Below are 18419 nucleotides of genomic sequence, written 5' to 3' on the forward strand. Positions count from 1 at the left end.
CACGTCTCCCCTAAAAGGCCAATGTTTGTGTCCAAACGAATCAAGTGTGTACACCTATAATTAGGATAGCATCATAGTGCATCTGTAAAAGATTAATTACTGCTGCATTAACATAACCCCCTATCTTCTACATGATAACCACAATTAATTGTCCTTATCTAGGTCTGGCATGGGTCGTCACTACTTCTACGTTTACTATGATGGGGAACAATATTTCCATGACTTGCATGGGCTGTCCTATAAAGGCGAGTCAGTGAAGCAGAAGTTCATTGAGTTGAAATGGGGAACACACTTGAGAAAAATGCACCGGAAGATAATGGAAGCTTTACGGTTGGACAGAGAGTCACATAAGATATCCATCGTGTACCGTGCCCCCCAGATACTTGTGATTACTCAGGTTTTCTACAACTCAAATCCGTTGGGTTGCGATGCTGACGTGGACATAATGTGGGCAATGATTAAGCGGACCCCCCAGTTCATAGCGTCCGACTTGTATGTAACTGTTGAGGCTGTTGGGTTCCATGGTAGTGTAAGTTTACAGCATGCCAGTGGGGTGGAAGAGCCACACTCATTGTCGGTTGACGTGCATCCTCCCTTTGCCTATGCCACGCCTTTCCCCTACAATAATCAACCGTGTAGTGTGGTTGATCATTTGGACAACACCGAAGTGGTGGGCACCACCAATACACACGATGTGGGAGGGTCTAGTCACACATATGAACATGTCCAAGCTGATATGGACGGGGGAATTGATATTGATGCCAGCCGAGATGTGTACGAAGAGTTCATTGATACTGATGGACCAGTGGACGACGCAGAGGTCTTAGATGTACCACTGATCGAAAATAACGAGGAAGATTGCCTTACAACAGTTCCTATCCCAGAATGGTTTACATCAAACACATGGGACAATATTAATGACCCATCACCTGCATTGGGTACAGGACATCTTACAAGTTGGCATAAAGGTGACCACCCAGCAAGGGGGATGCTATTCAAGAATAAAGCCTCTATTCAATATGTGTTGACCCTCTACTCTGTGGAGCATAATAAGCAATACAAGATCATCAAGTCTGACACCAATAGGCTGGTAGTGCGGTGCATACATGAGGCATGTCTGTGGTCAATTCGGGCCAATTACAGCAAGAAGCACGGGATGTGGGTTATCAGTACATGTAAGGGTCCCCATAGTTGCTCATCCCTCCAGCTAGCAACTGATGGGTGGATGATGGATTCAAAGTTCATCTCCATTGCACTTGAGAAGTATGTATGGGAGGACCTAACCCGAAAGGTAAGGGACTTGCGTAGTATGTTGCATGCAAGGCATGGGCATGATGTAACTATGTACAAGGTTTGGGAAGCCAAACAGAAGGCAGTTGCTCGTATTTACGGGGATTTTGACGAGTCGTACGCAGAATTGCCACAATTTCTAGCTGCATTGTCCGATGCAGATCCGGATACTGTGACCACATTAAAGTGTGACCCCCATGTCCCGGGGACTTGTATATTCAACTCCGCGTTTTGGGCTTTTGGTCCGTGTATTAGAGGGTTTAGGCATTGCAGGCCGGTGATAAGCATAGATGCAACGCACCTTTATGGCAAGTACAAAGGAAAGCTGTTGATAGCAATGGCAACAGATGGTAACAACGAGGTTTATCCACTCGCATTTGCCGTTGTCGAAAGCGAGAGCACGGAGACATGGGGATGGTTCTTGGCATGCCTGTTGACCTATGTTACAGATCGGACCAATTTGTGTATAATATCCGACAGGCATCGTGGGATACAATCATGCTTCGATGACACCACTAAGGGCTACTTGCAACCGCCCTTAACCCATCGCCGGTATTGCCTCCGCCATTTAGTAAGCAATGTTAACACTAACTTCAATAGTGTGCCGTTGAAGAACTTGGTATGGAACGCAGCAACTGCGAATCAAGTTAGGAAGTTTGAGAACACCATGGATTGCATCAAGAATGTCAACACGGCTGCGTACGACTATCTTAAGGAGGTAAATCAAGAAAAGTGGACACTTGTACATGACCATGGGCACCGATATGGGGTAATGACAACCAACCTGTCAAAGTGCTTCAATGGGGTACTTAAGGGCACACGTAGCTTGCCCATAACTGCAATGGTGAAGTTTACATTTTACAAGGTGAACTCATACTTTGATGAACATCGAAACAAAACCCTAGAGCAGTTGGAAGAGGGGCAAGTGTGGTGCAAATATGCCTATGACAAGTTCGAGGAAAATCAAGAGAAGGCGAAGCTCCATATTGTTAGAAGGATGAGTGCGCAACAACGGTTATATACAGTGGAGACACAGTCTTCACTGTTGAACATTGGCGGGGGAGATCACACCCATAGGGTTTCCCTCATAGACATGACATGCACGTGCGGCAAATGGGAAGCAAACAAGATCCCCTGTTCCCACTTGATAGCAGTTTGTGCCAAACACAACCATGATGCCATTGAGTATATGGATCATTTCTACCGCGTTGAAGAATGGTATCACAGCTATGAGCCGATATTCCAACCACTGAAAGATAGGTTAGAATGGCCGGAGCCAGCAGAAAGGAGAATCGTGATGCCAAACCAGCAGTTGATCCGTGAGAAAGGTCGGCCAAAGTCCACGAGAATCCGCAATGAAATGGATGACGAGGATAGGGAGTTGCCAACCTCATTGTGGATTGAGAATGGACCAAAGTTGAAGTGTGGGTTGTGTCGCCAAGAGGGTCATAACCGTCGTACATGTCCAACTCGAAATGTGGCTTGAACAAGCCATGGTGCTATGTAGCAGGTAACAATTACAAATCATAGTAACAAGGGGGTATCATAAGTTATTCTTCTTTACATGTTTAGATATTACATTATATGAGTTATAATTAAGATACCTGGAGTAATTTGTAGATTGGAACCATGATAGTAATATCATTGTATCAAATTTAGCTCCACTTTGGGCAATCTTGTGATTACTTCTTCAAGTAGTTGCAGTTAGTCTTAACTCCTACATATTACCATTCCAAGTCTTTTGTCCCAGTTTTGGTGTTCTTTCAATCTTATTGTTTGTGGTGTACAGATTCTAGTATTCATGGGGTCTCTATTTCCCTAACTGTATATGTTTTGTTGCAGATTTGTAATTGTCGCCAAGGTGTAACTGTAGATGCTCCTCATTTAAGTAGGCAAGCCTGAAGGCTCTTCTGTATTTGTTAATTCAATTTATTAATTACTGTGGGTTGTATACTAATTTCTGTGTTGGCTACTCCTCAGAAAGGAGGCAACTTCTGAAGAGAACAAAAAGAAGGTGTCACTCAAATGCACAGACTCCATGTTTGCCTAAAACCATTGTTGGCGGATGCTGTCCAAGTTTCAAGTTACAATTGTGAAGAATGTTTAAAATGCAGAAATTGAACTTTTTATTTTTGTACATCAACTGATTTAAATGCATAGAGGCTCTTTACTTACAAATAAGCTTGTATATATGGATGATTTTTTTATTCGCGTAATGGAAATGGGGGAATGTTACTGATGGATGTGGTTGGAAGTAGATGGATGACTTGTTGTTCACAGTATGGTTGTCAGCAGGTCCACTTTTACTATGAATAAGCATGCCAATACTAAATGGGTGTGAACAGTGCAAGTCGCAAGCAAAATTTCAAGTAGAAAGGTTATACTAAATAAAACTCGATTTTCCAGTTAACGAGTTACGTTGCAGTCCATTCTCAATCCTCTTCGACTGTATCCAGTCCAAGTATCTGGGTAACTCGATTTCTGTAGATCCGAGTTACGTTGAACATTTATAGAGTACCGAGTTACGTTGGAGAGCACTCTGCACAGTTAGATTCCTCTTGGACTGTATTTGGACCAGTCCAAATATCTGGGCTAGGTGTTTGAGCCCATACAACATAACTCGATTTCTGTAGTACCGAGTTACATAACTCGATTTCTCTAGCTTCGAGATACGTTGAAGATCATTGTCCACACTAAGATTCCTTTTTGACTGCCTCTGGACCAGTCCAAATATCTGGGTTGGGTTGGGAAGCCCAGTCAACGTAACTCGATTTACTTATTACCGAGTTACGTTGAGAAGAACTCGATTTCTGTAGCTTTGAGATACGTTGAAGACCATTGTCCACACTTAGATTCCTCTTGGACTGCCTCTGGACCAGTCCAAATATGTGCGCTGGGTTGGGAAGCCCAGTCAACGTAACTTGATTTACGTATTACCAAGTTACGTTGAGAATAACTCGATTTCTCTAGCTTCGAGATACGTTGAAGACCATTGTCCACACTTAGATTCCTCTTGGACTGCCTCTGGACCAGTCCAAATATCTGGGCTGGGTTGGAAGCCCAGTCAACGTAACTCGATTTACGTATTATCGAGTTACATTGAGAAGAACTCGATTTCTCTAGCTTCGAGATACGTTGAAGACCATTGTCCACACTTAGATTCCTCTTGGACTGCCTCTGGACCAGTCTAAATATCAGGGCTGGGTTGGGAAGCCCAGTTAATGTAACTCGATTTACGTATTATCGAGTTACGTTGAGAAGAACTCGATTTCTCTAGCTTCGAGATACGTTGAAGACCATTGTCCACACTTAGATTCCTCTTGGACTGCGTCCTGACCAGTCCAAATATCTTACCTCGATTTCTGTATAAGCGAGTTGTTGGTAGGTAACTCGATTATCCTAGTATCGAGTAAGTCTACTGTAACCCGAGGTTCGGGATATCGAGTTACGTCCAAACCAGCACACACCACATGGATTCCTCTATCTACACTGTGCACAGCATGGACTCCTTTTAGTCGCAGTACACAGAACTCGATTTCGTAATAATCGGGTTATGTGTATGACCAGGCAACTATTTAGTGCTCAAACGTACGAAGCAGCAACTGTTCAACTTCTCAGCGAAAAGACTTGGTGTTTGGAGAACCAAAACAATGGCTTCTCAATGGCGGAGAGACAACGACGATGGTCCTGCTGATCGGTCCCCACACTTTTTCAAGATTATTCTGCCGAATGCTGTTCATGAAGGAAAGCTTGTAAGTATGCTTAAATTTATAAACTAGATTCCTCTGAAAATCATATGCTAATACACGTCGTCCACTTCATCTTCTTTATTTGTGATTCTTGAAAAAATGTACATTTGTTACATGTAGTCAGAAAAACTTTCCTTTTGCAATACGTAGGTTACATTTTAAGAAGAACACAGTCACATAACAGAGTACTTTTGCATCGAACACTTTTATATGAACAAAAAATGAAACAGGGATAAGCACATGGTAGAGATTGAGGAAAAATAAATACAGAGCAAGAGCAGATGGCATTTTTTTGAAAATGTGATAGGGCTTATAGGGTCACCACAGATGTATAACTCAATTTAAACTGTGAAACTGTGTCCTGGGATCAAACTAGGATACAGAAATCGTTCACTCTTTTTATCATTTGTTTTTTAGAGTTCACAAACTTATGAAGTGGCTAAGTGGCAAAAATTTGTACATCTAAATCGAAATCCTACCCATAAACAAAAGTGGGTCATCTTCAATGTTTCCCCAACACCCCAAAACCAAATCACAGACACATTACAGAAGCACTCAAAATACAACATTTCCCCAAAATTTTTTACATTTCAACAACAAGAGAGAAATGTTGGATGTTGAAAGCTGTTGATGGTTATTTTGGTTATAAGATTAGGTTGTATAAGAAGCATAAAAATTCATAAGATTTGTTACTGTCAAATATCGAGCCCTTAATATGACAGATTGAGGTTATAGCTATTAAATATAACGTCAATGTTGCATGGGCTGTTATTTTATTTTGTTTGATTTTCTTTTCTTTTCTTTTTTGTGTGGGGGTGGGGGGCTGTAACTAAGGAGTATTCTGCCATGTGTTTGACTTTTATTTTCTAGCATTGTGTATAAGGATTTTGTCTGCTTTTTTGAGCTTTTGGTCATCCAACAAATAGTAATACCATTGAACACTTATGAAAGTAATATGACCTAACAATCACTAAATCCATTTTTCCTGCAATGGTAGCTGCACAACTCCATAGAGCTTGATTGATTGCATGTGTTTATTTCCCTAGCCTGCATTTATGTTATGAAGATTCTTTTTACAGCGGATTCCAGATAAGTTCGTGTAGAAATTTGGAGTGGATCTGTCAGATATGGCCTTTCTCACTATTCCAAATGGTAGAAAATGGAAAGTCAAGTTGACACAACATGCTGGGGGGGTTTGGTTTCAAAATGGTTGGTCCGAATTTGCAAGCTCTTATGGTGTAGCCGTGGGGCACTTGCTGGTTTTCAAATATAAAGGAAATTCACACTTTGATGTACTCATATTTGATGCCACTGCAACAGAAATAGACTATACTTTAGACAACGAACTCCAAGTTCATAGGATCGAAGATGATGAGAGTGATGATAGCTCTGTTGAAATCATCAAACACTTTTATAGGGGAGAGGGTTCAGGTTTGAATGTTACACTTTTGTAAGCAACTGGTTGATTTGTTTAGCATGTTTACTATTAATTTTATGTGCATGACTTCATATTTTCAACTCATTTCAAGATCAGCCCATCCTAAGAAAGACGGTGGTGTAGCTGAAAATCTTGTTATAGCCAATGCTTTTAAATTAGAAAATCCCATTTTCACTGTTATCATTCGTCCATCCTACGTTAATGGCAAGGATCATGCGGTAAGCTTTTAGCTTCACTAAAATGGAATATTTTTGTAATTTAGAAATGCAACTCCCATTAACTATCATTTTTCATAGATCAATTAGAAAGATTGTCACACTAGATACTTGTTGCTGGACATTTTGTTGGTAATGATTTTTGCTTATTTGTGTTTTTAGGTGAAAAGATGTAGATCAATTAGATACTTGTTGCTGGAATATATTTGTTAAATATCTGTTATTGTTCCTTGTACAGAGTTTACCCCAAGACATTATCAACTACTTACCGAGAGAAGGGTTTATCAAGGACTACACCAAAGCAAGTATACTCCTTGCAAGCTCCAGATTGTGGACCGATTATGGCCTGTGAAGCTATACATTTATGAACGAAGTGGGGGTTCATCATGTGTCGTATTAGCTGGTTGGTCTGCATTTGTGAGGGAAAATAGTTTGCGAGTAGGAGATGTTTGCGTATTTGAGCTGATTATGAGGGACGGTGTTGTGTTAAACGTCCACATTTTCAAATGCCAAGACTAAGTGGTTAGGGTGGATGTAAAGTGATGATAATATTATGTGATGTTTAGATATTTGGCCTTTTTGCGTGTCATTCAATTATATTACATTCAATGGCGACTCCTGGATTTTATTTTAGGGGGGTCAACATTGTTATTGCTATAGGATTTTGTTGTTTTCAGATGACATTGTTGTATGTTTTGTATATATTGTAACACTTTAATACAATAACACCAAATCTAAAATTTTTAGTCATTATTTTTGATGTTTGCAAATTTAGATGTTTAAAAAATAAGTGAGAAGTTAATCCATCAATTGTGTCAATCAATATAATGTGGCAAATTGAAAAGCTTGATAGCTAAATTTTCAAAATTTGACTTGGTTGCAATTTTTCAAATGTTATAGATGAAATTGGAACTTTTTGTAAACTGCAAGGACTAAAATAGGTACTGTTTTATTCAATGAACTTGATGAATCGTTGCTCAAAGAAAAATATCATTGTTTCCTGAAAAATATTTGTATCTTACAAATGAATAACACAAAATACTGGTGAAATATGTACCAATACGCTATTTGCAGCCAAATTTTCCACAGCTCCTTTGCCAACTAAAAAACCACGACCAAGAGGACTGTATGGAACTATTCCAATGCCAAGCTCCCTACATGTACAAAAACATTAAAATTCGAGAGAGCATACTCATGCTTCTGGATAAGATAATTAAATTATATTGAAATCAAATCTACACAAAATGGATGATATTTTTTTTTTTGTTGCAGCAGTCCTTCAAAAGAACAGTAGTGTTGCAAACGCAAGAATGAATATAAGGGGGGGGGGGAAAGGAGAGAGATTTAGGATACACGGAAGCATTCAAGACACCAAAATTTATAGAAAAACGTCATCTTTGAACTGAACAAACCTGCAAAGTGGAATTATCTCATCTTCAATCTCAGGACTCCAGAGAGACCACTCCATTTGTAAAGCTGTGACGGGATGCACAGCATGTGCCCTCCTTATTGTGTCTAGGCTAGCATCAGATAGACCAATGTACTTGACCTTTCCCTCTTCTTCCAGTTTTTTAAGTTCACCAACCTACATTCCAATAAGATGTATCTAATCAAATTTGCCACCAAGATCTCACCATCACTACAATGAAATAATCCTTTCTGAAATTCTCTGCAAATTAGACTTGCAAATATGAGGACAATTTTAAGTTAAAAACAAGAAATAATTCAAAGAGGCCAACCATTGCTGTCATGTGGTTGAAAGGGCAAGAGAATGACTTACAGTTTCTTCTATGGGTACTTTTGTGTCTACCCGATGCTGATAATACAGATCAATGTATTGCACATCAAGATGCTTCAAGCTAGCCTCACAGCATGAGCGAACATACTTAGGGCTACCGTTCACTTGCATGTGAGGAAATTCTACTTTTTCAATGCCAAATTTGGTGGCTATCTGAATTTTCTCTCTTGGCAACTGCTTCAAGGCCTGAAAAATATTAACTTCTCTTAGTTAATATAACAGAGTTTTTACATGGCCCAGATTGGTAATCAGTTCACTAACAGCAGAACTTATAGAAAATAGTATGACAAAGACATTTCCATATCAGTGACCATCTTTAGATTTACTACCAGATAGGAAAAAGGCCATTTGACTTTGGAGCTAGTAAAATTAAAATTGGTGTCATTTACCTTTCCAAGAAGAATTTCATTAGTATGGGGTCCATAAACGTCTGATGTATGAAAGAAAGTGATTCCCTTACTGAAAGCATACTTTATTACTGCTATTCCATCCTCATCAAGGAGTGGGGAATTGTACATTCCACTCAGGATCATACATCCAAATCCTAACTTTGAGACCTGGGGAAAAAAGAGAGTCAAAGATTATAGAGAAATGAACAAAAAATTATAGAGAAAACCATTTCTTAAAACCTATAGAACTTTTGCATCTTGAACAATGAGAAAGATCAACTGCAAGATTTTAAATAAAGATTTGAAGGATCTATATTTTTAGTAAAATCTATTACTAAACTTTCATGGTTATAGGTTATTTATGAAGGTCCAACCTTATGTTGAGAGTCTTGAAGGAAGAAAGAAACGGGACTATATAAGGTCTGAAGTCTCCAGCCTTTCTATCAATTTTAATTTCTCTGAAGCCTCCCACATGACAACTTATGAAGCACACAAGATTTGAAGGACTTTACTACATACATTATTAATTTCCAAAAACAGAAAAGATTAAGGAGCAGGGTTTTGTTGATTCCAGAATCTCGTCGTAGTCTCTATTATATAGTATAGATGAATTGATTACCCAACATATAAATATAAAAATGACATTTAAACTCAAAATGAACTCTTTCTCCTCCAAAATCCATCAAATTGGTGTATATGCATCGGATTCAAATATATGGAAAAAATTTCTTATAATACTAGGCAAGAGAATTGTAATTACTCTTCAACAGACAACATCTGTCATACTCTTGTCTTCAAAAGATAATAGCAAATCTCTTCGGACTTAAACTTTACCTTAACAATTTGACAATCACCTCAATCTATTTATTCCATCATGTTGAGCTTGGTTCTCAGGTATACAGTTGGATGTATTGGTGTCATAACAGAGTTTTAAGGTATCATAACCTCAAAATACAATTCAATTATAACTATAACCAAATCGCTCAAAACTCGTCTTTCTTTATCACCAAAAAAGGATTCTCACTATGCCAAATCTGTTTAGTTATCATGTTGAGCTTGGCTATGGGGGTACACAAATGGCAGCCTTGCTATTGTAACAGTCCCTTAAGGGCACCATAACCTTTAGAGTTAAGTCACAATTCAATTATAAGTTTCCAAATTGATCTAAACTCTAGCTTTTTCATTCCCAAGTAAACTTGCTGCCAAGAGTAGCTTCTCATTATGTCAAATCTTATAGATTCTTTCCTATTAAATCATACCTCTTCTCTCTGAGGTTGATCCAATTAAAAAGTACCTACATAACTGCTGCCATTAACTGCTTATGAAACAAATATTTGCTACAAGTTTTTTTTCTTTTTTTTGGGGGGTGGGGGGTTCCATATGTCTAAACCAATGTTGCACTTTGGAGTTTGGACCAATATTATGTTTCCAGCTGCTTAAGATTCCTAGTTCCAACAAAATAATGGATTCTAAAGCGATAGAATTTTACACCAAAAAAAAAAAAAAAAAAAACTTCTAAATTTATTGCACATGCGTTCATTTTATTTTATTTGACATAATTAAGATTAGGTTGAGATTAAAAGGTCCCCATTAAAGTAGAACACTGTATGAAATGGTAGAATAATACTATAACAGCTGGGAAATTTGATCTATATTATTTTTCTTTCTCGTTTGTTTCTTTACTAAAAGTTATCTCATTTATATTATGTATTAAGAGAAGTAGCTCTTGAATCTGTACAAATATGTTGCTGCTGAAATGAATCATAAAGGCAAAAAATATGCTATTTGATGTAGGATTTTAGCCATGCAGTTCATATGATATTTACATTTTTGATTCATAAATCATAATCAACATAAGTAAAATACTTTATTTTATTCAATTATGGCTAGGTACTATTGATAGATTAGACTAAAAGTACATTACAGAATTAAAGGTAATTAAAGTAGAATTAAATTTACTTTCTTGAAAAGATTATGATGGGCAGCTAAACTTGCAACTTGTAACTTTTGGTAAAAGTTACTTGTCATCGGACTGAACGGTTTAATATATATTTTATTATTTTGAGAAGATCTTTTGCTTTAATATATATATAATAACAATAAAATAATATTAAATAGATAATGGATATGCATGATTTATTGATTTTCCGACGCAAAAATATATGCATGATTTAAGATTGAAACTAATAGTCAATTCACTTTAAAAAAAAAAAAACCTAGTAGTTAATGATACTGAGAGTTACAGTAGATGGATTCTTGTGACTTTAAAAACTCAAATAGATTAAGCGTAGGCATATGGGTTTTCAAAGAAATGTGAGTTGATCATATATAAAATGGGGAAGGTTCTTGAAAAAAAAAAAAATTTGAAATGGGTACGTATTCAAGGAATGCCTTTGGTCTTTACCTCAAGGCCTTGATTGCCCAGTTTCACCAATGGAATTTGGAGTTCGTTTCGTACTGCCATCATTCAAACTGTGTGTTTTTCTTTTCAAGATTATTTTCAATGTCTTAAATCTATTTCTTTCTAGGATAATTTCCCTGTTCAATTATCATTAAATCTCAGATATATATATATATATATATAGTAGTACTAGTAGAGAGGTAAAGAGCTAGAGACTACTGGATGTTTTGAACAAAACTGAAAACGTAATCACTGATGGCAAGTTCAAAGAATTCTAACAACAGGCACGGATAAGTACCTACTACTACCTAAGACTAGCAGTTCATTTTTACTTTTCCAGTGTCGGTGAGACCGATAGGCAAATAAAAGTATCTGGATAGATGTCTTGAAACAAAACTCGAAAATGTCATCACTGATGGCTAGGAGGAGTTCATTTTTATTTTTCCCTTAAAAAAAATCGTAGGAGTTCAATTGGAAAATTTTAGCTACAATTTCCTATCTAGGTGTACTGCATTCAATAGGAAGAGGTATGATTGAATTCAATTGTGTTATATTTTTCTTTGTTTGGGTAAAAGGGTAAGACACTTTAAGGTTTCATAAAAAAATTTACCAACATAACATTAACTTTCTTTTTATTACTCAACTTTATATTTAAATTTTGAATATATATATATATATATATACACACACACACACACACACACGTGTGTGTGGACTAAATGAGTTCAAAGTGGGTCATCCATCCCGGCATAAATGCAGGTAATTCTATCATTGTCATAAGGAATCATGAGTCTGGATTATTTCTAAATCCATTTTCTCAAGAAATTTTCATGAAAAAGAAATTTTCATGAAAACTGTGAAACTTACATTTTATTGAAAATCATACCACTAAAAAAAAAGTAAATAAAAATATTAAATAAAAAAGCTCCGCATCATTTTTGGAACAACGTAGAAGACTACTTGTAGCAGTCCCAGAATGGCAGAATGATGACACTAGAATTTAGGGCAGCCCTACAAATTTCTTATTGAAGGCAGGTAATGCTTACATATTTCAGAACCATTTTTATATTAAAAGTGCTTGGTAACACATCACATCACAAAAATATTCATGAACGGCAATTCTTTATGTTAGCTTTAGCACAATACCTGCACCATATTGTACAAGGAAATTGAGGATCGACACATGAATTGAGGTATCATAATTAACAAGCCCAGTCAACTTGTTATTGTCAATACCACACTAAATTAATGTTGAGAAATGATTACACCTAACAAGAAGATTAAGGAAGAAGAGGTCTATGGGTGAGACCAGTGAAAATAACTCAAGTTCTACAAAATCGAGTAACTCTACAAATAACTCACTTTCTGATGTATAGATTTATGTGCAAGCCATTACACACAGAAATTGCATTCTTGAGATATTCTACTGCGAATAACTCGATTTTAACAGAGTCGGGTTTTGTACAAGGTAGCCCTATACAGTTGGATTCCTCTTAGACTGCATTTGGAGCAGTCCAAATATATGGGCTGAGTGGGTCCATGTGTACAACGTAACTCGATTTCCAAAATATCGAGGAATTTGAATTCTTGTGATTTTCCACTGCACACAACTCGATTCAAGTAGAATCGAGTATTGTGGCAGGCCTACCTTTAAACTTGGATTCGTCTTGGACTGCATCTGGACCAGTCCAAATATTTGGGCTGGGTGTGGAGGGCCCAGAAATATAACTTGAGTTAGAGATAATCGAGTTATTTGAAATTAACTCGTTGTCTGCAGTATCGAGTTATGAGAAAGCCGTTCCACCATTAACTGGATTCTTATTATTTGTGCTACACATAACTCGATTTACGGACAATCGGTTTATGTGCAAGCCTTTGTGCTGAAAATTTGGATTGCATGTAACTCGAGTTCTTGAAAATCGAGTTATATGGACATTACAATCTATTACCCATTTTTATTAACTCTTCCCCAGTTCTACAGAACTTGCAGCTGTCCGAAATTACATCTTCGATTGCTCTCGCTTCATTCGGCTAGAACCCACAATTTCCTGCGCAAATTCTTCGAGGATTTTACATAGTAAGACTCTTTTAACAGTTGCTGTCTTTGAAATTACACATTGTTGGTGCATTATTCTCAAAAAAAAAATTTTGATGCTTCACATTTCTATGTCTATGAAGATTGTGATGAAATTGGGTGTTTGGCTAGTCAAATGCATTGTTGTTAGTAAGGTTGCCTATGTCATAGGTTGTCTTCCTTCCACAAAATGAACTTGCCAGTGGCTCCATATGTGTGTGGTATAGATGTATGCGGGTTGTATGTCTGAACTGTACATTGTGCAATTTATTTTCTGTTTTTTGTAGAAGCTGGTGAAACTTACTACATGTAGCTACGAATTTCGAAAATATGTCAGTTCCTAAATCCACTTGTATGTTTCCTATATAATATTATTACTGTTATATACTCTAGGTCTCTAACTTCAAATTATTGACTCGGACCAAAATGCATTACAATTATTGCACCAACTAAACAACCCGTGAATAAGAATATTGTTTTTTCATTGTGTTGTTGTAAACTGCTCTAGACAGTATATTGTGTGCATGATTTTCTACACATGGTATCTGGTTACTCTCCAATTTTTGTTCTCTGCTTCAAACTTCATTTTGGTTCTGTTTTTGTGTGAGCTGATCGTGTTTGCACTACTGACCATCGATTAGTTATGGGTCCGAAGAGGACTAAGAGGGGAAAATGCAAAGCTGCATCCGAACCTGAAGTGGTGTTTGATCAATTAAGGTTCCTCACGCCCGAAAATGAGCAAACCTTTGAAACCTTGATTAAGCGTAGGCGTATTTGGGGAGAAAGGCAAATCAATTTACAGGAACTGCATCCTTTTGTTCGTGAGAATCTACAGTCTAGGCATTGGCTGTCCCTATGTACAAACATACAACCCCCTCCGCTGACTTGATTAGAGAATTCTATTCGAATCTATCGGTGCATGAGGATCTTGGTGGTCACAAGGTGGCATCGTCCATACGTGGTGTACCGTTTACAATAACTAGGGAGCACGTATCTAAAGCTCTTGATGTACCTATAATTTGTACACCTACTTATCCAAACTCTATGTCTCCTCGTATTGATGATGTTATGGATGTTCTTTGTGGACGATCAAACAATCGGGATTCTTGACCGAAGTATTAGCTCAAGTGAGTTGACTGAGCTTAATTATATCTTCTTTAGGATAGCTTGTCACAACATTTTCCCTATCTCTCATATCCATACAATCCCTGTAGACAGGTGTATCTTGCTTTACGCCCTCGTCACCAATAGTTCCATTTGTTTTCCTTCCCTTTTCATCGAAACCATTGTCAAGGTGCGTAGGAGCAAGTATAAGAGGCATGCTTTGTTTTTCCCAGTTCTCATCCATAGGGTCCTCAAATATTTAGGATTAAAGAACTTTCCTTCCCACGAGTTGGTTCACATCCAAGCCCCCATAGGAGCCAAATTTCTGAAACAGCGAACTGCCCAAAAGAAGGTTGTCGACCTCAGTGTTGGTCCATCCAACAGACCACGAGTACGGTCTACTACTGGAGATGTTCAAGATGAGGACATGCATGGGGATCCCACATCTGTTGTTGCCGAGGATGGTGATGATGAGATAGATGTTGACACTATTGATGCAGCGCATACATGCCCTCTTCCTCCCTCTCTTCATGCTATGATGGAGACCATTATGACGACTCAGGCAGCCCATGGGCAGCTTCTACATGGTCTTCTTGCCGAGGTTGGAGCTATGCGAGCGGACTTAGCTCACTATAGACGTCCTGTTCCACCTTCTACACCATCTGACTCTTGATGATTGCCATTGGGCATTGTACCCAAGGGGGGGACGATTTTCAGTTCGTGGTTGCTATAACATATTTGGAGAATTGTATGACAGTTCTATATTTTGTTATTTTAGTGGCAATTTGAAGAACATGGTATCCGTTGAAAGTAATTTGATATATTAATATGATGGTTAGTTTCATGCCCATCGTTACTATCATTAGTATTATTGAAATGGATGTAATGGTCTAAGAATTTTTTATGTTATTATGTGATTCTATATAATATCAAGTAGATCCAAGTCTGTGTGTAAATAACATTTATTTCATAATTCTGTACGACGCTCACGTGTTTTTAGATTATAGTAATTATTAATACAAATGGAAGGTTTGTGAAAGCACAATTCGTTTACAGGTTTTGATATTAACGATGAACCACCTAGGAGATTTTCCTTGGAACAATGGCTGAAGCTATATCTTGACTTCAGGCAACTATTTTTATTGGAGGTTTTGCTGAGCTTACATGTATTTTCCACTAATTGGATATTTTTGTCGATCTTAAATCAGCAATTATATTATTCTGAATTTGATCCTCGCCTGGACTATTCCTCATGCATCATATTTTCATTACAAAATTTATTGATGAAACCTTGCAGTGCAGACTCGTCGAAAAAGATAAAAGCGACACTTGGCATGACCTCATTCACTCTAGCATTAGGTCTAACGAATTTTTTTTAATCAAATATGAGGAATCCAAACAGGGGAAGCCCCTTACATAATATATTAGATAACAGTGAGCTGAAGATAATAAACATCGTGAAGTTTAATGTTGTTGTGAAGGACCAAACACAATTAAACAGATATAACAGTGAGCTCGAGCCACCAACATCAAAGTTCTGAGAGTAAAGTGGTGCTTTCAACCTGTAAATGTGTATGGGACGTGATTGTTTGAGAGCTCAATTTCAGTGTTCAAGATGGTTTTACCATGTGCAATCTCTTCTAACCAACAGTCACGGATTATGAGAAGAGTGTTTTGACTACCATCCTTGAAAATGACCAACGATAATGAACACCCTGATGTTTAATGTTTTTACGAATGACCAAACACTTTTAAACAGATATAACAGTGACCTCAAGCCACTAACATCAAAGTTCTAAGAGCAAAGTGGTGCTTTCAACCTATAAATTATTATGGCATGCGTTTGTTTGAGAGCTTAGTTTCAGGGTTGAACATGGTTTTACCATGTGCAATCTCTTCTAACCAACAGTCACGAATTATGGGAAGAGCATTTTGACTAGCATCCTTGAAAGTAACCAACGATAATAAACACCCTGATGTTTAAGATTTTGTAAAGGACCAAGCACAATTAAACAGATATAACCAGGAGCTCAAGCCACCAACATCTAAGGTATAACAAATGTGGTATTCAGTCCCAATTGGGCCTCGCTTCAAACCGACAAGTCTTTAACCACGATGTTTGATCGAATAGTCGAGTAAGTATGTATTCCCTCAAATGTAGTGTCACATTAATTGGCTATGATTACAAGAGAAATTTCAGTGTTTCAGCTTGTGGCACTGCGTAATTTGTAAGAGTGATGGTTCTAAGACCAAAGTGATGCTTTTAACCTGTAAATGTTTAATGACCAAAGATAATGAACACCGTCATGTTTACACATCATGATGTTTACAGACATTCAAAATGACCAAATCACAGAAAACACTGTGATCTTCATAATTTGTTTTGTGAAAGACCAAACATAATTAATAAATTAATATTGTGAACTTGCTGGTGAAAGACAAAACATAATTAATATAGCGAAGTTTGAAGGTGACCAAGTTCCAACTCTAAACACACGTCACCAGCCTGCTTCTGTAGCACCAACTGTAGTCATATCAAACTCCTTCAATCGCAGCACATGCGCCAACAGACGCTGTTGCTTAGCCAAGTCATGTTCGGTGCTTTACACGATGTGGATACCCAGCTCGACACTGTTTCACACCCACACTCACGTGAATACAGAATTGTGAAATTGGATGCACAGATGTCTCATTTACATCTACTGTTGCAACTACTGCCCACCTTTGATGTGACATTAGGAACATTTAAAATCCTGTTCATATAGCGTTTTTCCTGAAGGGTTTGACATGACAAGCCCTAATAAGTGAAATTGTAATGCCTGGACCGTGAAATGAGGTTATAAATGCACCAGTGATATAATGTTAACTTTCTACCCCGCTAACTTCGTAGATTGATTAAGCTATGAGTCGCAATGCCTCAACATCAAATCGTACAATGCGAAACAAGTTTGGACCTACTTCAACAAATGCATCATCATACACGTATGAGAGTCTTGGAAGCGTCGGACACATCATGGTCGGCAAACCTACAAAACTAAGTACAGATACCACCGCAATAGAGTTCATTATAGCAGAACCACCACGGTCAACCCTATACGAGAAGAGGTGTGAGTTAGAGGTGTATTGTCGATGGCACGGGTTACGAGTTCCTAAGGCACGCTCTGCCGAGTTACCTAGAGATGAACTTGCCAACATACTTGCTCGTCTTGAACAAGAGAACAATCAAATGCAAAGGCGACTAGACCGTTTTCACGCAATCCAAAAAGGTAGGAAGCATCTAAAGGGGAAGGCGCAAGAGCGAGCCATGAAGTCTATTAATGAAATTATTGCGTTAGATGATGAAACAAATATTTCAGACTTCTCAGATTCAAGCAATAATGATTTCCAAAAATTTTTACCTACGAACATTAGACGTTGTTGTTAATGTCTACACATTATGTGCAATACATAATGTTATTGTTAATGTGTGACAAATAATGATTATGTATGTTCAACCTTTGCAACTCTAAAGATTAACTGTTTATTACTTTTGGCTAAGTTTATGTGAAATCACTTTCTCATTTTTTTCATACGTGTTCTTTGTTGCTACATTCAAGTAATGTGCTTTGGTTGGACAATGTCCTTTGCTTTGTAATGTAGGGAAAACCTTAGGAAGTGAAATGCCTCCAAATTATATTTATTGCACGTTACTTGTAGGAAAATTTAATAGATTCAATACATACAGACTGATCCAAACCACATAGACCAACTGCACATATGATTCAATAATACGAATAATTCTTTTATATGAGTTGTTTAGGTCACGATATAATATGCACGTATCTGTGTATCTTAGTTGTAATAGTGTCCTACTTTATATAGATACATTACATAAAGACTCGTCCAAACCAGACTAACCACTCACTCACTGAAAATCCATATGGCTCACCCAACACACTCTCACAACGATATTTGGTTTGCT

At 37.6% G+C, this 18419-nt stretch overlaps 3 protein-coding genes across 3 annotated transcripts; 2 read left to right on the plus strand and 1 right to left on the minus strand.

The window, feature by feature from the left end:
* The first annotated feature begins 169 nt into the window (after positions 1-169).
* Positions 170-2776, plus strand: LOC115965216. The gene has a single exon (XM_031084392.1). The coding sequence runs from the start codon at positions 170-172 to the stop codon at positions 2774-2776; it is 2607 nt and encodes an 868-aa protein (XP_030940252.1).
* Positions 2777-6166: 3390 nt separating this feature from the next.
* Positions 6167-7044, plus strand: LOC115965217 (B3 domain-containing transcription factor VRN1-like). Its single transcript, XM_031084393.1, has 3 exons — positions 6167-6470; positions 6574-6695; positions 6931-7044. The coding sequence occupies exons 1-3, from the start codon at positions 6167-6169 to the stop codon at positions 7042-7044; spliced, it is 540 nt and encodes a 179-aa protein (XP_030940253.1).
* A 597-nt stretch (positions 7045-7641) lies between these two features.
* Positions 7642-11343, minus strand: LOC115965218 (probable aldo-keto reductase 1). Its single transcript, XM_031084394.1, has 6 exons — positions 11284-11343; positions 8880-9047; positions 8473-8676; positions 8105-8277; positions 7750-7846; positions 7642-7692 (listed from the first exon to the last, which is right to left on the minus strand). The coding sequence occupies exons 1-6, from the start codon at positions 11341-11343 to the stop codon at positions 7642-7644; spliced, it is 753 nt and encodes a 250-aa protein (XP_030940254.1).
* Positions 11344-18419: the final 7076 nt, after the last annotated feature.

The sequence above is a fragment of the Quercus lobata genome, chromosome 10 (assembly GCF_001633185.2).
Source record: "Quercus lobata isolate SW786 chromosome 10, ValleyOak3.0 Primary Assembly, whole genome shotgun sequence".
Lineage (NCBI taxonomy): Eukaryota > Viridiplantae > Streptophyta > Magnoliopsida > Fagales > Fagaceae > Quercus > Quercus lobata.